Source organism: Pteropus medius, unplaced genomic scaffold (genome assembly GCF_902729225.1).
Source record: "Pteropus medius unplaced genomic scaffold, Ma_sr-lr_union100, whole genome shotgun sequence".
In the NCBI taxonomy this organism is placed as follows: domain Eukaryota; kingdom Metazoa; phylum Chordata; class Mammalia; order Chiroptera; family Pteropodidae; genus Pteropus; species Pteropus medius.
Genome location: NW_024344378.1, coordinates 9,437,891 through 9,463,069, shown reverse-complemented (window position 1 = coordinate 9,463,069; position 25,179 = coordinate 9,437,891). Strand labels below are relative to the sequence as shown.

General features: G+C 40.4%; 2 protein-coding genes across 12 annotated transcripts in view; one reads left to right on the top strand and one right to left on the bottom strand.

Annotated features, from left to right (window-relative positions):
* The window catches only part of LOC120609742 (translation initiation factor IF-2-like), a 449,818-nt gene extending 428,054 nt beyond the window's left edge, over window positions 1-21,764 (bottom strand). Inside the window, exon 1 of the mRNA XM_039872456.1 lies at window positions 21,580-21,764. Within this exon, the coding sequence (XP_039728390.1) occupies window positions 21,580-21,764 (185 nt within the window). The remainder of the gene's footprint in view (window positions 1-21,579) is intronic.
* Window positions 1-25,179, top strand: part of ATRNL1 (attractin like 1) — a 627,375-nt gene that overhangs the window by 426,134 nt on the left and 176,062 nt on the right. Inside the window, exon 28 of one of the 11 annotated variants that reach the window (XM_039871120.1) lies at window positions 13,134-13,154. The exons of the other annotated variants lie outside the window; for them this stretch is intronic. Coding sequence (XP_039727054.1) covers window positions 13,134-13,139 — 6 coding nt within the window. The 3' untranslated portion in view covers window positions 13,140-13,154. Of the gene's footprint in view, window positions 1-13,133; window positions 13,155-25,179 lie in introns of those variants that run through there. 11 annotated transcript variants of the gene reach the window in all.

Here is a 25,179-nt window from a genome sequence, read left to right as displayed (position 1 = left end):
GCTGCTCTTTTTGCCTAGTTCACCCTGACCTGTCTTCTCCTGTTCTCAAAATCACTTGCCTAATTCTTGCTCATCCTTCAGATTGTAGAAAAGATTGTATTCCTCTAAGAAGTTTTATATATATATATATTTCAAGTCTGGGTAAGTGCGTTTCCCCTACCTTTGCTTCACCTAACCTAATTGTCCCATTAGCATTGATTTTTTTTAAATTTAAGCTCTGTGTAGGAGTATGCCAGAGAATGAAGGAGGTATAACTTTTCCTTCAAAAGGGGAACCCTCTCGCCAGATTGCCGTGAGTGTCTGCAACTGTCACACTCTCAGCATCTCGTTTTGGAGTGCTGCTACAGAGTCCTTTTGCTCATCTTGCCTGAGACCATCTTAGTTAAACCAATGAGAGCGTTCCCTGGCATTCCTGCTGGGATGTCTTTTCCTAACAGATAGTTTAATTACAGTGTTGTCAGGCATATTGTTATATTGTACTTTTTAGAGAGTGAGGCCCAAAGGAAAGTTCTCTTTCAGATAATTTCTGTTGTTAGCAAACAGAAAGTGTGTGTACTTTTAGAAAACTGGCACGCGTTGTTGAAAATTCAGTGCTATTGTTTTTCACTAATAGTAGTCTGAATACGTATCACTGGCAGAGTACCACAATCTGATTTTATGCTATTGCAATAGGATAGCTGCTGGTTAGGCTTGGTCCCCTTATGAAACAACATTCTTTTTGTATTAGATTAACACAAAGCATTAAATAACCTTTCCTAAATTGATTTTTAAAATTTCCACAACAGAATTCATCGCCATTATTAATACATCATGATAGCAGCAGTTATAAAATGGTACTAAATAATAGATAGATGTCTAAAAAACAATATGTAGTTTTAAAAAAATACTTACAAGACAAATTATGATAATAGGTATTGACAAAAAACGTGGTTTATCTATTTGTAGAAAACACAATTATAGCAGACATGTTCAAGTATATTTTTTCTTACACCCTTAAACATTATTCAGACATTCTTAGAACATCTTATACCTACAAAATAATATTCTTTGATATCCAAGTGCAATATGAAAAGGAGAATCTTATAAGAGTTATTTATTTTTCTATTTGAGCCATAATGATGAATCTCATTTTTATTATCTTGGTGGTAGGAAGCTACCGTTTTGTTTTGCTTTATGGAAATGAGAAAATTATATCCTGTTTAAAAAAATAAGTAATGTAGGTCAAAATCCAGTTTATTTCCTGAATATCACATCAAGGTAAGATCAAGTAACTGAACGATCTAACTCAGCCTTCTAAATATTTTTATACCTTAATTTAGGGAGGAATTATGAGAGTATAATTAGTGAATCAGTAAGTACTTTTAAAAATCCTACTCGAGTCATAATATCAGCCATATGGGGAAAATATCATGATGCTGATTTAGTCAGCAATTGTAACATACTTCCCCAAAATATTTTTTAGTGAAAAAATTTATTTTCAAAGAGATTTTTCAGAACTTGTTACTGGCTGAAGATCAGAATATTGTAGTGGTTCCTTTTTTAATTAAAAAGATTATGTACTCATTTTAATCATCTTAATTATTTTAATCTATCTAATAGATCTCATTAAAATCAAAACACAGAGTTTAATTTTTGAAAATAAGTTTCTAATCTGCAGCTCTGTAGATATATGTGATAGTGAGCTACCAGCCACGTTGAGATACAAGTTTTTAAAAGAGCAGTCGGCTAACCGGACTAGGTGGACAATGTTTTCTCCCTTCATTGGGGTCGTGTATAATGTTCTTGAACATGCCCTTGAAGCTACTACAGAGCCTTTACCCTTAGGACTCAGGAAGGGCTTTGGCTAAAAGGAGGCAGCTCTGGCATGGTTTTTAAACAGTCAAAAGCACTTATTTTCATGGTGCCTGTGTCACTGTACAGCTTTGTCAGAAAGCACATAGGAATCAGTCATGAGACCTGTGTGAGTTTCAGCTCTCATAGCTACTAGCTATAAAACCTGAGGCAAGTCATCAAGCCTTTGTGGGCCTCAGTTTCTTCAACTATTAAAAATATGATAGTAATATCTACCTCACGGAATTATCGTGCTATCTAAATTCCACAATCACGTGAGACCAAAAAAAAAAACAACTTTTTCAAATGGTAAGGCATGGTACATACATTAATTACAGCTCACCTGTATAGTCAGGATAGAAGAAAACCTGAGGAACACCTTTCCAGAATTATCTGCCTCCAGAGTTCGGGTTTGAACAGATGGTAGCCATTGAATAGACCAACCAACAAACCAACAAACCCCCCAAATCGGTCCCTAGATCATCTGCGTGGTAGTATGAAGGCCACAGGCTAGTTCTGCACTTCCGTCAGGCATATCTTATTCTCACTGCAGATCGAATATAATATAAACTCACAAGCTGAAACTGGGGGCTAAAAGCCTTTTAAATTGTGAGAACCCTGCATTATAGAAAAATAAAGTTTTATTATTTGAAAGTAATAAAATTATTCTGTTTATATATTTGAATGTGAGTTCGAATACCTAAAATGAAGTCGCTATTGCATTTACATTGCCACAAATGCAGACACTCTTTGATATGTTTATGTATTAATTTATAGGTCACTATTAGTAGACTATCTTTAAGTGGAGATTAACTTAAGAGTAGAGATTTTTTTTTTTATCTTTAACTTATCTTTTCTCTGTCCCCTCATCAGGCAGGAGTTAACAAAAGTATGCGTATGCGTTAAGTAGTCACGTGTGCCAGGAATAAGTGGAAATAGTGGGAGAAGCCTTTAAATCCACGTCTATTTTAGAAAGGCTGGAAAATGAGAAATTAGTAGTACTCTGAATAGCTGATGTACATTTTATATTCTCAGTGATTTCCTGCCTTAAAATTCTTTGAAGAATCGTATTTCAATCTCAAGTCTCCAGGTAAGGGGAGAATAAATAGGAAGCCAGGCTGAGTCCATGGATCTTCAGTACTGTCCCACATAAGCCGGCACTGTGGGACTAATTATGCTCTCTAGAAACGCTCATCAGAAACAGGTTCAGTGAATTACAGTGGTGGGGCTAACCAAGGTCGTTTTAAGCAAAAAGAAACCCCCCTTCAGTGTGACAGTGGAAAATAAGAAAAATTCATGCTATCACTAAAATTCAGTGAGCACAGACTTTCATCACTTCCCATCTAGCTCCAACTGCCGACTTGCCAGGATTATTTGTGTCTGTGGTCACAGAACATCGTTGGCCATCTGGTTTCTCGCAATCTGCCACTTTGTTCTGTAGGGGAACCTTGGCTACATTGTGTCACTAAGTTCTTTTGGCTCTTGCCTCACATGAGTGATGCCAAACGATGGGAAATCCAGTGGAACATCACAGTGGCTTATCAAATTCATTGTAAGTTATCCACTCATTTACTCAACAAATACTTCGTGAGCACCTATACACTAGGCCATGTATTGTAAGGATTTTTATTTGGAATCTAAGAAATTCATCATAGAAGCAGAGAGTAGAATAGTAGTTTCCAGGGGTGGAGAGAGGAGGAAAATGGGGAGGTGACGGTCAAAGGGACAAAGTTGCAGTTATGTCGGATGAATAAGTCTAGAGACCTAATATTCCGTGTGGTGACTGTAGTTATAAGACTGTACCGGATGCTGGACATTTGCTAAGGGAGTAGATTTAAGGTATTCTCATCATCATACAAAAATGATAACTATGCATGGAGATGATAATTCGCTTGACTAGTATTCATTTCACTGTGTATATATAAAATCATCATGTTGTACAACGTAAATATATGCAATTTTAGTTTTAAAAATTAAATACGTATTTCAATTCCAGATGTTTCTGGATGTACTGCCGATTCCCTTTCATCTATATCATGTGCCCTCACTGTGGGGAGCAGAGGGAGGAAAATGAGTAACTCCGATCGATAATGTACCTCTCAGCACTTTTATCGACAGAAGAGAATCATGTCTAAAGTTGCATATGGGTTATAGCAGGTATTTCCTGGACCTTATTTTCCTCTTACATCAAATAGAAACTCTTTCCTTTACCTAACTTTTCCTTTTTCTACTGCACCGATGGATAACTTGTAAGGAAATTGATTTTCTAAACATATATCCCAGACAAATGGGAAATAAAAAGCTTATACTCCATTTTTAGATACTGCGTGTTACCCTCCTGCCCCTTCATAATCCCCATGCTATCACGCACGTGTCCACTTGTACAGATGTGGTCCTAGAGCCAAGAGAACACAGAGGGTCTCCAAAGACGTCTTTTTTAAAGCCAAGAATTTAAGCTCCACCCCCTGGTCTGATTTAAATAACCAAGAACATAAAGTTTTTCTTTGGCTCTTTGAGTTGGGGAGCAAATATGATTATCCTAGACTATTTTATTTTTAACTTTGGGGAAAAATCGTGAAATTATTTATGAGGTAATAATGCATATGATTTAGATTCCTAGCTTGGATTTCATGAGGCTAAATTATCTGAGGGCTTTGTTCGTTTCAGCTTGTTTGGGTTATTTTAATGGCTGCCATCATTCATACCAGAATTCTGGAGGCAGGTAATTCTGGAAATGTGCTCCTCAAGATTTTTTTCTGTCCTGATTATATATGTGAGCTGTACCTGAAGGGTCATCCTTTTGTAAAAATTTATATTCAGTTTGTTATATACTCAGTTTATTTAGCCAATATTTATTGAGCGCTAAATATAAAATATAGGGCTTGGGCAAAAATGAATGAGACACAACATTTGACCTTAAAGTTATTTATAATCTAATAAAAACAGATATGTACATGGATGATAGAAGGCTGTGAATGAGAAGTGTGTATACCTGCTGATAAACACCTGAGCGGGACTATGTTGGGGACACCTTGCTAATCTTACTTTTCCTTCTATCTTTTCTGTTTAGGAAAATAAATCCTTCTCTATACAAGAGGGAAAAGAAAAGAAAAAGAGAATAACTGCCAGGATGTTTGTTTCATGAGCTGAGTTAGCATTTAGCATTCAATGTCTAAGCTGGGTTACCCAGAGATAATGTTTTGTTTGTTTATTTGTTTTGTTTTGCCTTTGCTTTTTGAGAGAGATTTAGCCTGAATAATGGGCTTCTTCCCAAAGTACAAAATTTTAGTATGTGGCTTTGATTTTATGTTGTATTGTTTTCTTTTTTAATGTACAGTTACACAAACTCGAAGTTATCATGGCTCCAACAGAAAATTCTAGCTGTCATTAGCCAGTGATTTATCATCAGGGGGAGACTGTTTTACAACAGAATTCCAAAACAGAACTTTTCCTCCATTACACAGTACTGGTTCTCCACTCCCTCCTCCTCTAGCTGCTCCATTAGTCTGTGCAAATTGCCTTTCATTTTATTGCTTTCCAGGGCTTCTAAGTGCTTGTTTAGAAACAAATTTTCTTAAGTCCAGGCTAAAGTCCAAGATTTATTTGATTCATTTTTTTTTATAATCAGCCAGTCCTTAACTCATTAGTTTTAGTTTCTGTGAATAAGAACCACACACAGGGAGCTGCTCAAGCATTATGGGACAGGTGGCCGTTTGGTCCATGAAGCCACACCGTAAGCAAGTCTGGGCCGTTGTGCTCCTAACCTCGTTTGAAGTTAAGCAACGATTGAAGCTTATTTGCCTCAGGATTTTTAAAATGATTTGGCATTTTATTGATGGATAAATGGCCTGTTTTTCCATTTTTTAATACTCTTATTATAACTGTTTTATTCTGCATTACATTTTCTTTCATATCTGACAGTCAGCAAGTCATTAATATAATGCAGCTCCATTTTAGTTAAAGAAACTATTGTCAAGGTGACTTTTTATATGCCCTTCTGGTTCCAAGATTATGGCCAGAGTGACATCGAGGTCACCAGGAATAATTTGGAGGTTGCCAAGGACTCGTTTTAAAGTATTTTCAAGTCTGACCAAGAACTCTGACATTTAGAAACAAATAAGAAGACATGAATATTTAAAGTCATGTTTTAAAAAAAAAGGAAAAAGAAACTTGTCAAAAAACAAAGTTATTTTCTAGAATCTATGTGTTTGCTATGCCCTCCCTAAGAATTCTTTGTATTTCTAATATTTTATAGCCAGTGATATTATATTTCTTTCCATCCACCTAAATTGTTCTTTCCTCGCACTACCGGGAGCCTCCTAATGGGAAAACCCAGTCCTTTTCTTGCTTGACTCCACTGTAGCTGTTGTCGCCCTGCTGGTGACGCCTCCATTAAGTCATCCAAAACATCTAAGCACCACCCTGTGCCCGATGCTGTGCTCATCATTGGTAAGACAAGGTGAACGGCCATGCTTACTGTCCACACAGTGCTTACTGTCCATTGAAGAATTCACAGAAAACAGGCAATTACAGAAAGCACAATTCTCTTTCCTTTAATTACATGGCTTCATTCAATCCAGATTTTATCGGCCTTCCCAGCCTTCTCCGTCATGATACCTTTTGCTGGATGCTCTTCCTTTATTAAATATTGCCATTCCTCACGCTTCCTTCTCAGGCCCTCTTTCAACTCTACGTGTTCCCTGTAGGTGATCTCCTATGCTCATCATTCTTCAACCACCTTCAGTATGCTTGGGATGCGCATTCTCTTGATCTGCCACCAGCTTGCTAGAAGTCTCCACCTGATGGTCCTTGAGCACCTCAAACTCGGCATGTTCAAAATCGAACTCATTAGCTTAAATACCTGTTCTTTAGAACTTTGTTTCCCCTTCCGCTTCTGCTCTTTTTCTTAATCGCTAGCATCACTATCTACCTGGACTATACTGACTACTGTTTTCTTTGAGGACAGAGTACTTTTCAGACCAGGTCTGTGTCGCTAGTTCTCAGTAAATTTAGATGTTTAAAATATGTGTTGAGTGAATTAAGAAGTTTTCTTGACTCTTCTGTCTCCCTCACCGCTAATAAAATTTATGTAAGTGAGTCTTCAGTCCCGAGAATCATACCTTTGTCTTTACCTTCACAACATCCTACTTAATTCAAGCCCTGTCTTTTATACTTTTAAGAGACTAGTTTTTCTTTTCTTGTATCTGTGTGTCTCTCCATGCCACCCCACATCTACGCACTTTATATGCCAGATTCAATTTTAGTCCATAAAATATCTAGTACAGATGTAGTTGCTTGAGACCTGCAGAGTCTCTCATGTCCTGTCCCCCGCCAAGACACCAGCCTTCACCACTGAACACTAAATAAATACTAACCGTCGCCTCATCTCATGAGCAGCTTGCTTTCTCCCCCGGCCCTTTCATTTGTAAGGTGGAATTCTATTTCCAGGAAATATATAAAATCTTAGTATCTGGTGAAAGCGAGGAATAGGGCTAGGTGGGGAGGAGGCAGTTCGGTTGTTTACTGGGAGATGAAACCAGAAGAGGCTCTGACACCATTACTGCGGCCCAAAACCCACATGTGGAAATGGCCTCTAGAATCCAACCCAATTCGGAGCTGCTCTCTTGTTATCATTTCTGTAAGTCCCTTTTCAAGCAAAGGTAAAGTACAGCTCTTCCTCTGATCCTCACTCTGAAAATCACTGTGGTTTTTAACATCGATAGAAATTGCATAAATTGTCGGGACGTGGCGTTCATTTTCCTCTTTATCATTTCATTCTGTCACACATAAGTAAATGTCATCTTCATGCCCATCTAGTTCCGATTAGTAGGTTTTTGTTTCAATAGCGTGTATCGGTCAGCTCCTCTCGCTGTATTCATCTCCACCATCCACCGCGTTTATTTCACGGGCCCCGCCCCATTATCCGCGTTCTCTACAACTATGATGCTTCCTTCACCAGGAGCCAGAAACGAGATAAAACCATTTGGGGAAAATCACTAAGTGCTTTCTACAATACAAGTTAATGTCTTGGATTTTATGGGTTACCAACAGACCTCTGAAAGTTTGTATTCATTTTTTTCCGACGAAGGCAGATAGACGTGAACTCTGTCACATCCGGGCACTGCAGTCTGTCAGGGGCAAAGCCAGTAGCTCTTTGCGGCCTCCGGACCTTCTCCTCCCGATCCTTATCTGACCAGCAGTCCAGTCGTGGTGAAGTGTACAGTCTGCAGTTAGACCGACCTGGCTCTATCACATAATAATTTGGTCACCTCGGTCTCTCCTCTCTGTGCCCCAGTTTCCTCATTCTTTAAGGGGAGGATACTTCATAGGTTGTCATAAATATTAAATATGTTTATACATGTAATGCGCTTAGAAAAGTACATAGCATATAGTATACTTTATATATGTCTGTATGTATATGTTTGGCATTATTAATATGCTATAGCCGTGCTTAAAATCTTCTCTCCCGTCCCCACCCCTAGACCCCTGCCCAACTATGGCTTCTCATAACCAAAAAGATACTTAAAATTTTAAATCCTACAAATGGCGCAGAAGTCCGTTTGAAATCTGTCCACACTCTGCCTTTCCTGCCGTATCTCCCACCTTTTTCCTGCTTCTGACCCCTGTGTTTGAACCGTGTCAAGCTGCATAGCAGGCTCTCTCACCTCACACACACTAATAAACACTTGTCCTTTAAGACCCAGCTCTCAAGACAAATACTGTCGTCTCTGGGAGGGTCCGTGGCTCTAGCGGTTTGTCCTTGACCAGTGTAAGGTCTCACAGCCAGTGTCCTGTTGGATCATAACCCTTTGTTTCTTAGGTGTCTCTCACTGTGACTGCTCTACCTGGAGAGCTCAGTGTCTGGCACACAAATGGTGCTCAGGAAGCTTGCTGAATGAATGAGTGCTGTAAAGAGCAATTAGCATCTATGCACATGGGATGTTAACTTTTATTGATTTACGTTTTGGTCATTTTTTTTTTTTACACGTTTTGAAGCTTTTTGCAAGTTGAACTAACATGAATATATACATATTAAAAAAAAAAAACTAATTTCTTGGAGAGCTGTTTCCTGGGAAAACGAGAGGTGGTCATGTTAGTCATGATTTTATCCCCACTGCATTTTCAGAAATGGGTCAACCAAAGTAGTGTCCCATTTGTTTTCATGTCTGTTCGTCTCTGAATTTCTCTTGAGTTGCTGGACGTCGGCACCCTATATTCAGGTATCATACGTCAAAGTGAGCATCTCCACCGATAGACTTATCTGTGAAGGCTGAGCATCATGGCTGCCCCGGTCTCGTGCTCTGTGATAGGATATGCTCAGCGTCAGAGCTCCAGAAGTGGTGTCCATGCCTTAGAGGGACCCCCAAAGTGGACTGAAAATCTGAGCGCATGACTCCAACTCAGTGCGTTATCAAAGATATAAACAAACCCACGAGGCAAGAGCCAAGTATTGCAGCACAGGCTCCAAATTACAGAGGCTACTCACCCCCACCCCCAACCCACCATGAACTGTTTCAGGATAGAAAAGTCATGTTGGCTTATACTCTGGGATTTTAAAATTTTAAATATGCATGATTAGTACCTAAAATTCATGTGTTATGTAAGCATACACATACCAGTTTAGCAAAGAATGCTGGCAGGCTTCACGCTGTCTCAAATTGTGTTCCCCACATTTTGCTGCATCTGTCTGGAGCCCTCTGAGGTCAGAGGCAGGGCACTGGTAGATGTTAGCGTTGATGATTATCTAAAGGAATGACCCCATCGTGAACATACTGCACTGTGTGGTGTGGATTTCACTTTTCTTATGGACAAAAGAATTCTGACAACATCCTAACAGCTGTCCCAAACTGCTGCCTAGGATAGATATTAAGTCAGAGAAGGACGAGAGCGCCCTTGTCAACAGAATGGCTCCCATGCGCCCCATGTTGGCATAGGTAAGAGATGACATAAGAGCAAAGACAGTTGTCAAATACTGACGCAGGGGAACTGCCTTGGATTCAGTGAGCAATCAGGTGGTCACACATGAAACTCAGGCTGGCCTTAAGCAGTGGTCACAGTGAAATCATGGTAAAAGAATGTTCCCATGGGAAGGCACTGCCGCCGGTGCTGATCCTGGCTCAGCACCCAGGACAAGTCAAGTGGGCCTCGGAGAACTGAAGCAGCCCAGACGGAGCGGAGGGCAGAGACACTGACGTGAGCCCTAACCCACGTGGAATGGAGTGAACGCTTCGAGAAACACCAAGCCTGGCGCAAAGCTCGGAGCAGCAGACTGCGTGCGGCTGCTGGGGCTGTGTGTGGAGGCACTGTGGACAATGGAAATCAAGGCAAGAAAGCAGAGGGTCTTCATGGCTTGTCAGTTATTTTACCCTAAAGGACATTTCAGTCTCAATGAAAGATTTTAATCGATGCATAGCTGCAGTGACAGTGTTTGCTTCTCACTCCGACACAGAGCACGGTGGCAGCCATGTACCTGCTTTTTGTTGTTTTCTAATCTCTTGGGGTTCTATGAATGTTTTACATTTCTGTATTCTTTGGACAAGTTCAGATGATAGTCATCATATTTACCTCCCTAAGTTTTCTTCCTATTTGACCAGTCTTTTTATGGGAGGAATTATTTGCTAATCTGACCTTCACAATAGTCTGTTAAATGGCTGTTGAGTTTCACCACAATCTAGTCTGTTAAGCAGTGAAATATGTATGCACTTATCAGCCTGTGTAGGATACATTTAAGAGTTATCAAATAAAGTTGAGAGTGTTACTAAATTCCTGTTTTGAAAATGTGATGTCGCATGATTATCTCTCTCCAAATTCCTTAATGTGGTTAGAAACCTTGAGACGTATATGTATTGACCGCGTTTTTAGGAGAGAGGGCCTTGGTTTAAAGATAAAGAGTTCTATCCTCTGCAGGTGGGCATTATTTTATATCATCCTTTTCTTTAAGTAGAATGTCCCTCCATAAATATCACATGTAGACCAGAAGCAGTTGGTGATGATTTATAATCCGTTTTGAGCACAAGAGTGATGTGTCACATAGCATTTGACGGGGGGAAAAATGCAAGGGATGATCAGAACTACAGCAAGGGTTCTTTGATAGGGTTCTTTATCCCTCTCAATGTTCCCTACTCTAGGAAAAAGAGGGGAAAAAAGAGGCCAGAGTTGAGGGCATCAGAGGTGTCAGGAAGTGGACTGGTGGAGCAGAGCGTGCAGAAAAGAACGGCTCTGTTCTGGGAGGGGCTTTAACAGGGAACGGCACAGAGAGAGATCATCGCCGGTGAGACACACAAGTGGATAGAAAGGTACTTTAGGAAGGTTTACGCTGTGTTATGTGATCAATTTTTTGCTGACTTCCACTTTTACTGTCTCTTCTTCAGGAGAGTCCAGTAGACTTCCCTTTTTAAAATTTTTTCCAAAAAATTTTAGAAATAAAGTCCTGCTATTTGCAACAAGAACTGAGCAGCGCAGTCCTCCCTGGCGTATGTTATACTTTTCCCCTCCTGAGAGACCGTATTCTTAAGCCAAAAAAAAGGGGGGGGGGACATCCTTTCCCAAGACCCTATATCTTCCGCCACCGAAGAATTTCACTTCAGTAGTTGCAGTGCCACGGGATTTTTTTTTTCCTTTCTAGTTGTAGAAACTCCCTAAGAGCTAAAGCGGGAAAAAACTCAACACTAGATGGCCCTAGAAGACATGCTCTTAACAGTTCAACCTGTTGTCAGGTTACCCTGGGAATAGTTCCTGAGGCATTTACCAACAGTGATGCCACCTTAGCTCCTTTTCCTGTACTTTCTATGACCCCTATTTCATCATTTTAGTTACATGATGGGAATTCGTCTTGGTCTGTGCCGTGTGAAACACTGAATATAGGGACTGACCCTATTCTAGAGCAAAGGCAGGAAGTGTTAGCTACTTTATCAATAGATCTGCAACAAGATAATTCTTGGTTAATGCAAAATTCTGCCCTAATGCTGCCGAAGCCTGCAGCTCTGGCTGCATATAGGCAGTGCCTGGTGCATTGTAGGTTCTCAATAAATATTTGATGTGTAGATATACAAGTAAACAAACCAAAGTGTATTTGTTTGTTTGTTTGTTTGTTTTAACAAAAACTAATTCATCGAGCCAAATGACCTAAGAATGAGTAGAGATAGAGTTGTAACCAGAACAGATTCTTGTTTTTTCCTTATGTTGTTAGAAGTGGTTGAGGTAAGATTTGAGGTGTCTCTTTATTAGGAATTCAGCAAAACCAACCTTCTCATTATGTGGAACAGCACACTGAGTAATAAGAAATCTGGCATGGCTACAGTATCTTGCACATAGGCTATGCTCAATAAACATTTATTGAATGACTGTCTTGTTACTAAGACTTTGCAGCAATAAGCTTTAGAGGTTTTAGTCTGACCATCTGCTCGAGTGGGATGAATTGTGATGATGATAGTTCGGATTGGGTTCATGTTCACAAATTCCTAAAATTCAAGTGAGATAGATACAGACCCTCTTGTCAGAAAATACTGCAGTATCTAGAAACCTATTGCTTTTCAAATAAAAGGCACAGAGCAGAGGCAGGGCTGTTTTACGCTGATTGTTTTAAGTAGAACCAGGAGCTCTTGCAGACATATTGAAGAAGCAACCACAATTGAACTTTTCCCCCTGAGGAACCTCGCCCAAAGTTTCTGGTCATTTTTCATGGAATACTAGGTGCCTTTGGCCAGTCATGCTAAGATGAGTTCTTGACAGATCTTCCAGTGTCAGCTGATTTCTGTCCATCGGTTCTCAGTGCCTGAGTGACTCTTCTCTAATTCATAAGAAAATATACAGATGGAAAACTGCAAAACACAGTTCAGGATCTGCCTTCTTACTCCACGGCGGTGAGCTAACACTTAGCTCATACGCTACCCTGTCCATTGTACCCTTCTCTCCTCCCACATTCCTTCACAGATTTCCCAGATGCATATTTTGGAAGAAATATCCAGAAAAGCCATTTTCTTGAATAAGAGTTCCCACCTTCCCTTTTTTCATGAAGAAACACACCCAGATTGATTTGGTGGTTTTCCTTTTCCGGCTGTGGTTCAGTAGCCGCTGGGAAGTTTCCCTAAGTGTCTGCAACTGGGAAAGAAAGAAATTACGAGAGACAAAGGATGCTAGTGTCCGATTTTCTCCCTTCCTTGCACCTCTTCCTTTTACATGTCCCTTCAGCCTCTCAGTCTCACATCTTTCATATTCACAATAATGTTCAGAATTGTGAGAAGAGAGAGGACTCAGATCTAGAATTTTTGTCAACAGATTTGTCACTATGCTTTAATAAATAGGAATAAGTATCTCATGAATGCCAGTGGATGGCCACGATGAAGCCCAGAGCCCACGTGATCTCCTGAGAAAATGCCTCCAGTAGAAAGGACAGTGGGGTGTGGACGGAGTGGGGAGTGGAGAGCAAGCCTGTCGGGAAGGTGTGGATATGGGCTATGACGGGCCCAGAAGTTGGCATTTCCATGTTCATATCTTGCATCTACCATCATAACACAGCGACTTTGTGTCCTCGAGACTCTTAACTCTCAGAGTTTTGTCATTTATAAAGTTTCAATAGTAAATACTCCTCTAACCACCCCCACAAAGTAGCCGTAAGTGTCAAGCGAGATTTTTTTACAAGTGAGATTTTAAAGAATTTTGTCAACTGTTAGGTGCTTAAAAAAAAGTCCATAGAAATTGTTATCAGTGAAGAAGACACTTTAAAATTACTATGGCTACCTGCTGTTAAGTCATTAAGCGACTTTAAAACCAACAGCAAGAAAAACATTATGATTCAGTTCTCTGACAAATAGTAATTTCATCTTATTCATATAGTCTTCTCAGGTGATCTCAGAAAATATAGAGCTATTTACAGAGATTAATAGGTCCTAACTTCCTTTTTATGAGGTAAATAAAGGGGGGAAAGCTAAGGTCACAAAATTTTGAGGGCGTGTGGTTGCTAGAATTGGAGAAATTAGTTTATATTTCTGTTTTTAAAAGTGTTCAGGTTCTGTGGAAATAGGGCATGGTCTTTTTTAAAATAAACTGCAGTCTGGATCAGAGTTGTTTGGGGGTCAGGGCAAACTAGACAAAACTATAGGATTTTCTCATCATCGGTTGGTGCTAATGGCTTCTGCCCTGCGAGCCTCATCCGGGTGAGGAGCTGCCAGTCACCTGTTGCCACCACCAAGCCGTTGGGTAGATCATCTCCTATCACCAGGAGTCAGAGGACAGTGCTGAGGGGGGCTGGAAATCCTCTGGGGGTTCCTTCTTCATTTCCTCATGACATGACATTCGTTTTGGTCTCATCTCATTCTTTCAAACATCTTAGAATGTGGATTCTGAGCCTTGGACTGTGAAAGGCCGTGTGTCTTGCTGTCTCTTATAGCATCTCAACTTCTAGAAGCTACTATGGAGATGGGGACAGAGCCAAGCATCAGAGTCATGACAGGCCTGGGTTCAAGTCCTGACTCTTCTACTTGTATAGGAAAGGGAAACATGAGGTACTCAAAAAGTGTCTGTTATTATAATGTACATATCGCTTCTATACCCACAACTGACTATCCATCCTCTAATTCCTTTTGCTTGTGATGCTTGCTTCGTATCCACTCCTCGATGCTTCATCTCTGCCTCTCATCTGACCACTGACCCCTGGCTGCCCTGCCCCAGCTCTGGCAATAACGTGAATGATAGTTTCAATGTACAAAGATCTATGGTTGAGAGATGCAGTTAAGTAGCAAGGTAATTCCCTTCTAAATGGAAAATGACCATCACAAGTATTTTCATGTCACGGTATTTCATTTTAGTGATTTTTTAAAATTCTTTCAGGACATGTAAGAAAGGAGAAAAAAAGGAAATTGAAATAGCAAACTAAAAATTTATGGTGTTCAATTATAATAAGCAGGCAAGTTACATGTATCTTTACTTAAGGTTGCCATTTATTGAATGCTTACCCTATACCCACAATATACCGTGTACATGAAAGAAGCTTCTTAGTTTACTCACTGCAAAAATCTTATGAGTTATTGACACTATTATTATTCCCTTTTTACAGCTGAAGAGACTTGGGCCTAAAAATATGAGTCTCGCTACCTAAAGTAACATGATCTGTAAGTGGTAGAGCCAGGATTCAAACTCAGTTCTGCTTTTCACACCAGAGTGTGCTGAATCTAGAACCTGCCTACGAGAGCTTCTTCAAGGTCTGAGTCACACCAGAGCCACATATAGGCCCCTGGGCTGTTCCGTCATAAATTACAAGATTTAGGCTAAGTTATAAGAATAAGATATAGTTTAGTAAAAATGTATGGTAAGTCAAACAGACCATTTAACAATAGCTAACCAAATAACAATAGCTAACAGTTATTAAACACTTTTGCTAAGATACTGTGCCAGGCAATATCTTAAATGCTTTAGAAGTATCAACTTATTTTATCCTCACAACAACCTGATGAAGTAGATGTTATAATTATTACCATTTTATAAACGAGGACAGTGAGCATAGAGTTAAGAAATGCGCTCTAGTTAACACAGTAGGTGGCAGAGTTAAAAATTGAATCTAGGTAGCATCATATTCAGAGGCTAAACTTGTATACCAACTGCCTACTTAATTTTACTCCCGTATTTAATTTCTTTGAATTCTCATACATAACGTGTTGTCTTTTAAAGCTGTAGTCAGAGGATCTGTCTCGTCAGCAATAGTGACCTTCCCTTCACCACTTAATATCCGACAATTCTCAGTGGGGATGCTGGGGAGCAAATCTTTCTCATGGATGATTCTTTGTGGCTGTGCCCCGCCCAGCTGCTGGAGCACTTCACTCATGCACCATAGTGGACTTGCCTGTAAATGACCATTTTTTTCTATCTAGAGTTAAATCACTTGCTGCTCCTAGGCTCTCAGGAGCCAGCTGTCTGTTTCATCCTTCCATTCCCCACGTTTCCGGTCCACTCCAAGAACTTGCTCCCCTGCAGCAAGCCTGATACTTTACCTTATCTTACTGCCATCCATTAGAAACTACACAAAATTCCTTTCTTACCACTCGTACTGTGTTTCAGATTCCATATTTTAAGCTTTCCTGTCCCTGGAACAACATGATTTTTGATTCTCTAGCGTTAGGATTTTACCTGTATCTTTCCCGAACTTTTTGAAACCCACTGTCCTAAGTGCTAGTTTACTCGTCTGAATCCATCACACTCAGTTCCCCTCTTTTTGTGACCCGACTGCCTACTTTTCTCTTGCCCCCCAGACTCTCCCACTTTGCATTAGAAGCTCACAGTGTCATTAGGCAAACTCCTATGTTTCCAGCCTCTTCAACCAGTGGGAATGTTCTCTTCACCTCTTTTGCTCTGATTGAAACCCAAGGAGCCAACTCCCCCCACATTTCTCTCAAGCAGTGGTCCCCTTAGCCCTTACGCCATTAGACCTGTGAGTAGGGGGTGTGCTTGTCTAGCTCCTCTGCCATCATTGCTTCCAAGTGCTGGATTTTTGTTTATCCTATTCTCTGACTCCTCCCCTCTGTACCTCTAGTTTGCTAACTCTGTGAATCTCTACTTCAACGATGCTTTGGTCTCCATTGGGACCTACAGTCTCTGGATCCTAATGCTTTTTCAGAGGTGATCACCTCCCTCACAGTCTTAATTTTCTCCTCGCTCTACTTTCTGTTTCCTTGTGTACACCCTGAACTACCTCACCTCTCTCTCACACCTCTCTCCTCTCATTCTCACTCTAACCTTGGTTAAATCCAACTGACCCAGTTCACTGTCTACTCCATTCCTACACCCGAGCAGCAGAATTAAGGCTAGAAAAACAAACACACCAACAAAACCTCTGCTTTAACTTTATACGCACGACTTCGACAGATCCTACATTTCCCGAGTCCATTCGTTGGTTTTTCACTCGTGGTGCCACTTCACGTGCTCTGATAAACTGCTGACCACTTTGTCTTTGTGATTAGGTCACATAGTTATTTGTTTCTTAATCATTCTTTTCCCTTCTGTGATGGGAAAGATCTTATCTGTCTGGTTCGCTGCGTTATGCCTAGTGCCTGAAACAGTCCTACTCCAAGTATGTGCTTTAAAAAAGTGTCTGCAGGATGAATGGATTGCATTTGTCCAGCATTATAAATTCTAAAAGAGCATGGTCATGCCTTTGGTAGTTCATCATCGCATTCTCGTTCAGTTCTCTGCGGGTCAGAACCAGTCCAGAATATCTGCCGCTTTATTTTTTTAGCCTAAGAAATGAAACCGTCAACTATTAAGGTATTAAGTTAGGTAATATGATTAGTTTCTACTTGCTTAGAACAGAATGAGCTTGCCGGTAGACAGCACTTGCCGGTAGCTAGTGTTAGGTTCGGAATTTATATAAGGAGAGCATCATCATTGGTTTCTTTTATTCGAATTGGATGTCTGTGCTGTGGTGCTACAGTTTTGTTACCTCGTACCTCAAAAGGTTTAGTTCATAGCAGTTGCTTTACAACTAAATATGACTTAATCACGTTCTGGGTTCAAAAAATTGTGTCATCTTGCTAATACTTGGAGCCTGTATTGGTATTTAGCACAGTGTCCAGTAACTGCTTTTTAGTTCCAATACTCCCTCTGCCCAAGGGAATGCTCAATAAATAATAAGTGGTCAATGAATAATCGTTGCCGTTATTAGAGAAAGGCCACACAAATTGGCAGTTTACCGAAAGAGACTATGACTGAGCAGACAAACAGAAGTAACTGGTATCTTCTCTGCCATTCCTTTGGACTTTTTATAAAACCTCAGTAGTATTAATTATCTCATCTTCCACTGTGCCGGCATGCAAAATAAGGACGAGCTCTTTCCCAGGAAGCTTCATGACCTAACAGAAAATAAGATGCATTGAGTCATTGGGGAAAAAAGTAAGTGTGAAGGGTAAGCCGCACTTTCTCGGTTCTTTAGACTATTGACCTAGCCGTGGAGTTAGCACTGAGATCAGAATTCTTGCCCTTTTTTTGAAGAGAAAAATTACCCTCACGGTTGCTAGCCAAGGCAGGAAAATTAAAGAGGAAAACCGTGGTTCAGAAGAGCAAGCATTCTTACGGAAAGATTAGTGATGGCGATAATGCCGCAGCTTCATAAAACCTCGTGAGAAACAAAAGTGGGCATGTCTAATAACCTTATTTGGGCCATAACATATTGTCTGTGAGTCTGGGCAAAGTCACTTTCTTAGCTGACAACGGTATTTTTTTTTTTATTAGAATTACGAATACGCGGTGGGGCTGGGATGTGCTGCCTAGATGCCCCTTCAGAGCTGAGTCTCTCATTTTCACAGCTCACCGCTGAGTCGCTCTCCAGGAATTGCCCTCTGCTTAAAGAAGCTGCCGCACCCAGCATTATACCACCTGTTTGGTAACAACCGGCATCCATGGGGATGTTCGAGGGCTTGGCCTCTTGCCTCGATTTGGTACAACTCCAAAGGACCACCCCACTCAGGCAGAGGCCTCTGTTACAACCACATCACAGACTAACTTCTCCCTCTGCCCATCTCTGCTTCCATCACCCCACACAGATGTCATTACTGAGGGCACTGCTCAATAAACCTCCTGCACACAAGTCTTGGAGTCTCAGAATCTGTTTCCTAGGAAACCTGATGTAAAACGTATACTATGTCTATAGTCTAAGACTATTTCCAGTTTTATGAATGTCATGAATTTTATGACGATCACAAAACTCCCATAAGTAAGTGAATTTCCCCCATTGACATTTGGCATGCTATTTGATATGTGGCTTATTTCTCAAACGAAAGTAGTTCGAACAACCCCCAAATAAAAGAAACACCCCGAGGGATTGGTATTAGTCACAGTATTATACTTCAGTATTATACTTCGTGATCATTTCCAAAACAGCAGAAAAGGATGGCAGCCAATCAGTCCTCTCCGGCCATTCCATTCGGGGTCAGACTGTGGCTGGGGACCAGGGCCGCCATAACAAATTACCGTGAACTTGGTGGTGTAAAACAACAGAGATTTACCTTCTCACACTTCTGGAGGCTGGAAGGGTGTGTTTTTTCAGGAGGCCCTGAGGGAGGATTTGCTCCACGCGCCGCTCCCAGCTTCCGGTAGCTGCCAACCAGCGTTGGCATTTCTTGGCTTGTAGTTCCGTAGTCCAGTCTCCGCCTCTGTCTCCATCCTCTTGGAGTTCTCTTCTTTGTGTCACCTCTGTTTGACATCTCCTCTTAAGGACACCAGATCTACCCTAATCCAGCGTGACTTGGTCTTAAGTAATTACTTCTGCAAAGGCCCTGTTTCCAAACAGGCACCGTCTGGGTGGGCATGAAGTTTCGGGGGGTCACTGTTTAACCCACTGCAGAGACCAAGCAAGGAAATAACGAGATTTGTTTCCTTGTCAGTGCCTTTATTTGTTCTAGGTATCTTTTAATGAACCTGCCGCCTCTTTAAAGAAACCCAGCCAGCCAGATGTGTGCAGCAGGCCACGCCCATTGACAGAAGGCTCCTTGAAGGCTCAATCAATTCGACAGCTCGTAGGACCAAGAGGGAGTTGGTCCTACTAATGAGTAAAACCAGGAGAAGGACAGATCATTACACAGTCTGACTGTTAATTTTTAGTCATACTGAAAAAGGAGCTTTGGGGAGAAAACGGATTTAGAGAGATATTTTAATCCCTTTTACATACTTCACTTTCTGAAGCAAGCTCTGAGGGAGGCGTTGAGTTAACACAATCAAACTGTTTGAGGAAAAGGCCAAAAGGAATGCGGATGTATTCGGCTTGGTCACATAAGAAGTCCCGTGTCTCAGGACAGCAGGCCTGCTCTGCGGATTCCAGATAGCCTGGGAGGGACCTGGATGACCGCCTGGGGACCCCCATGGTCCTGCAAAAGCATCTTCTGCCTGCTGTCCACTCTCATTTTCTCTCCCTTAGTCCTCTTGATTATAAAATTAAGGAAATTTTAATCTAGCAAATAACTGTGAGCATCGCTAGTGAACACAGAGGCTTCACGGTAACAGAGATATGGAAAAGCACATTTAGGAACATTTCTTAAGCATGTTCACCTATAAGATAGCTTTCTCTTCACTGTATAAGCAGAAAGTTTTCCATAGAATATTTACCTTTTTTAAATGGCTTTTTACCCTGAACCTTCCACCACCTGTATCCATCACCTTGGAGCTTGGTTCCAACTTTGATGCGCAGGCTGGAATATACAAGTCCCATACTTTGGAAGCAAGTCTGAGAGAATGGAAGACCCAGGAGGGAGAGACAAGAAAATGTCGGGGTATATAAATCTCCCTACTGCCCTACCGCGAATCACTGAAACAAAGCGGAAGGGAACTAGAAGGTGGACACAGATAAAATGGCTGCTATTCAACTGGCTTTGACTAACGAAAATTGCATTTGCAAGTGATTTGACCTAACATAAAAATTTAAACACCTCCTTCTTGCCAGGTACGATGTTAAATGCCTCATCCATATATTATCTTTTATAGTCTTCAAAGTAACTTGCAAGGTTGGTATTATAAACTCTATTTTCCGTATGAAGAAGCTGAGATGTGGAAAAGCTAACTGATTTGCCCAAGACCCCACAAGATGTGAACCCAAGTCCGTATCACATGCGGGAAAGTCATTTGGGCCTGATGAAGTATATATAGACTTTATAACAAAATTACTCCCAAACACTATTTTCAAAATTCTTGAAATTTTGGAGGCTCTTCTGGCCACAAACTTCAAGAGACATAGGAGAACTATCACGAACTGTCAAGAAGATGTCTGTGGTCCATGGAACTGGTGATACAAATCAGGCAGTGCTTGAAGCTGATGGGTCACAGCGCCCTGATAGCAACAGGAGAGAAGATATTGGGGAGTCACTGCGATCTTTGCATCGTTGATGGATTTTACAGGGGAAAACAAACAAACAAACAAACAAAAATGGCCGTGTTACTCCCTGGCAGCTGCATGTCTTTAGGTTGCTTTTATGTAAAGAGACAAATAAGCAAAAAGCAAGCTGGCATTGGTGACTTCTTAGAAAAAAAGAAAGGAAGAAAGAAAAAAGGAATCCCTAGGGCTATAGCTATAATATACATATTCAAACATACATTTGCACCTCTGTTTATCTGCAGCATACTGTGAAAGCTGATCATCATAATGGTGATCACGTGACATCAAGACAGTGTTAAATTATGTTTAGTATATTATAATCTGGGTGAGAAATAAAGAAATGGATATTTAAGAGATCTCACATTAATTTTAAAAATCCTCAAAATAGGAAAGGCTTAGTCCTTATAGGGTTAATGTCCAGGTTTCTGGGAAAACTCTATTATCCAGAATGACTCAATCTCTAAAATATCCAGGTAGGTTTTTCTGCATAGTAATTTCATACATGTGTTTGCAACAAGTCAAATAAGCTCTTCATTCAGCGTTTTGACCATGCTTCTGTTACTTAGAATAGGCTGTGAATGGTATAATAATCATAGCAGAAAGTCATTTATTATGCTGGATCTATTAACATTTGATTCTTCATTAAGAATATTGCCATATCTGCACTTTTATTCTTTCTGCTGACAGTTACTTTTCATAGCGCTTCTTGATTTAGTTTTATGATTGAAGTTTCAGAAATAAATGTTTTAATTTAATGTTCACTTGGTGTAACAGTTTTGACCAATAGTGTAACAAAAGAGCACTGTGAGCCCCTGATAGAGAAAGGTCTGTGGGTATCCTTTTGGGATGCTTTGCACTGTGTCTTGATGAAGGGGTGATGTGCACGTGTCGAGTTCCACCTGAGCATCTGAGCATCCTTTCTCAGCAGGTAGTGATAATCCCAGTAATGGCCAGGAAGAGTGCGAAGGGGCTGGCGAGAGACCCGGATTTCATATTCCTCTATGGCCTCTTCTATCTCAGTCCACCGAACACTTCCTAGGCTCCATCCGCAATGAACTTCTTCGGCAATTTTCCAAAAAGCCATGCGCGCCTTCACACCTCTGCATTCACGCTCTTCCTTCTGCCAGAAATTCTCCGCCCTTCCTCTTTCTCCTAATAAACTCCTAGTCATCCTCCGGAAGGTAAAGTCCTTCCCCAGCAGAAGAGCTGGCACTTTCTCTGCCTCCCTCCACCTCCCACCCCCAGAGCTCTGTGATCGCATGTGGCTCTAATTTAGTCACAGTTGCAATCAGCTAGATTGCCCTGAAGGAAGCTCCACCAGGGCAGGCACTGTGCCACTGCAGCCCTTTAGACCCCCGTTGCCAGCGAGAGGCCTGGCACATTTACCTTTTAATTGAATCGATCTATCAGCTGCATTGCAGAGATCACAGTTTGCATAAATGTGATTTGGAGTGGACCAGCATGGAGAGTAAATACCAAGATCTTGATTTTTCTACCTTTTTCTACTTGTTTATATCTCTCTGCTATACCTTGAGCTTCGGTTTATACCTCTCTGCCCCCAAATTTAGAGATTTACTCTATGCACAATTTGGAAAAGAAGAAACAAATACCCATTTACCCACGAACTGTTATTGGAACAGCACAGTCTTAGGTACCAGGGAAAGTTTACTCACAGTGTTTACGGTCAGTCAGACTCCCTGATAAAAGCAGGGAACAAAAGTGGGGAAAACGGTCGGATACCCAGTGGCAGTGCTGATGTGACATGTGGAAGTTTGGCATTGAGACCACATTTTCCCCACCCCGTTAGCCATCAATAAACTTCTCTCCTAGAAACTGAATTTCTTAACTAATACATTTTAATCCTTTAATAGAGATTTTAAAAATACGGTTCATGCCCTCAATTAGTTTATTTTTTGAGTTGAACAGGTTCTTCAAGGTAGAACAAAAAACAGTTCTAAGGCGAAGTGGAAACTGGGAGAAATGGCATGACGATGATAGCTGCTTTTTACCAAGTACTGCGTGCCATACTTTATACGTATAGCTATATACTGTGCATAATTATGTTAACTCCTTTGAGCCACCTAACAAGAGGAAGGTATCGTTAGCTCCATTTGATGGAAGAGGAACTTGAGATTAAATGAATTGAGCAACAACATGAGAGCGGGGCCTTGAACGAGGCAGTGGTTGCTAAAGGTTGCTCTCTTAGTCCTGGAGTGGCCTTGGATGACCTGGGATGGCTTCTTGTAGGTGCTGAGTTTTCAGCCCAATCTTGCAGAAATGGTGGATGCTGGCCAGCAGTCTGGATGGATGCAATGGCTTGAACGACAGCACAGGGCGGGGTTTAAGCAAGACGGAAAGTCAACTGATCTGGCAGGGACATTCGTCTTTCACACTTAGCAGTACTTTTTGAGGTCAGGAAAATGGCCCCACTTTTTAAATTAATATATGATATACATATACTGGTTAGGTTTCTCTTTATACTGTGCTATAGAGAAAGGGTTGTTAAAAATCTAATTATGGCAATTATTTAATAGATAATCCATTTCATGTTTGGAAAAAGTACTATCAGGAACCAACTTTTAAAGATAATCTGTTCAAAGTCACCCCCTATTAACATTCACATTTATTGGCCGGCTCAGGGCAAAGCATGATTATATGTTGCAAAAAAAGAGAGATAATATTCTCATTTTTCTGGGACCTGAATACCTGTGAAAAAATAGGTAGCAAAACTACAGCTATCACAATGCAGCTTCCCCAAGTCAATGCCACATCATTAAAATTGCAGCAAAATACAGTGAAGCTGGATATCATACCATAGGTCTTAAATGTGTGTGTACGTGAGCGTGTTATGTGTGTGGTGAGAAAATGAGAACAAGACTGAACGTGGAGACATTTCAACAAAGGAAAACATTTGAAATGACAGGAAAATTAGGTTTACAATTAGAACACCTCAGAAGCAGCATATCGATTCTGTGAATATTATGTCTTATTCTTTTACCTACTTCCACTTGTAATACTTTATTCTCTTTGAATTTACTTCCAATGCAGTTTAACCATGGTTTTGCGAGTGTCCACCAGCTGAATTTTTTTTATTAATATGAATTCTACCAGCAAGTAAAGTCAGTTAATGTATTTTTTCCTTTATCATTTTATGAAAACCAAAAAGTAAGTAAGGAAAGAATATGATTTTTATTTCTGTCTCTTCCCAAGTCTAAACAAAAATCAGAGAATCCGTTTCTGAGATCTGGAATCTTAATTTTTGTTGATCCGATGGAATCAACACACTTGATTAGCTGTGAGCCAAGCCATCAGGGTGACTTAATTCCATGCTTACTAAATTAATTCTGTTTTACTAATGTGACTAAAAACTAAATTTCATATCAATATAAACATTCATTAAACTGCAAATACCACGTCATGCAAGCTGTTGAAAAAGACTCCTTTGTTTATAGATGGATTTTGATAAGAATAGCCTGAAAAGTGTTTTAGTAGGGAATGTTAGTGATTAATGTGCAGTTGTTTGCATTTTTAATATTTCACTCGTATATCAGATTAGTATTTGTACATACTGTCAGACTTTATTCTGTCCTTGTCAAAACACTTATTACTGCTGACAGGTATAACACATCCACATTAATCCTTAATTCCTTGATTCAATCTTCTAATTGCTTTTTTGGCATGCAGTGGTGGTCATTTAGCCTTATGTGATGTATTCATCATATGGTATAATAATGTGCCTTAAAAATTAGACGTGTCATTTAAAGTATCTGGACAGGAAAAAAATTACTAAGGATTAGAAATTTCAAATTTCACTGTACTTAAACAACATGTTAGATATTGATATGCCACACGTTCTGGAGGTTGTCCATAAATCATAGTCACAGAATGTTAAAGGGACCCTAAAAATCATCCAACCTACTTTCTCCAGTTGGGGAAATTTACTTAGTAACATAGTCAGGATCACACAGCTCGATAGTGGCAGAACTGGTCCTAGAACTCAGGTGTTCTGACCCCTGGCCAGAAATGGAGCAGGTATCTGCATATAATATTTATAACTGGTATCTTAAGTTGGTTCCTACTGTTAAGAGCCAAGCTGAGAGAATGAGAGGCTCCTTGGCTTCTTAAGCTATATTTTATTAGTGGCATCGTATAATGGTTAAGAACCAAGCTACTAGAATCATACAGATCTAAGTTCCAGTCCTGGATCCACCACCCCACCAGCTGTGTTACCCTGAGAATATTATCTGACATCTCTGAATTTCAACTTCTTCTTTTGTATAAAAAAGAAAATAATGCATGTAAAATGCTTAGCACAGTACTCGGTACCTAGCAACTACTCAGTAAATGTTAGTAAATAATATTTTTCAGTGTTTTATTGTCCCTTTAATATCCATAATTGGGATAAATCTGAGCCACGCCTCCCAGCTATCTTACCATGTGACAATTTTATTTATTCTTTCATTCACTCACTCACTTACCATGTGCAAAATGTACTCTGG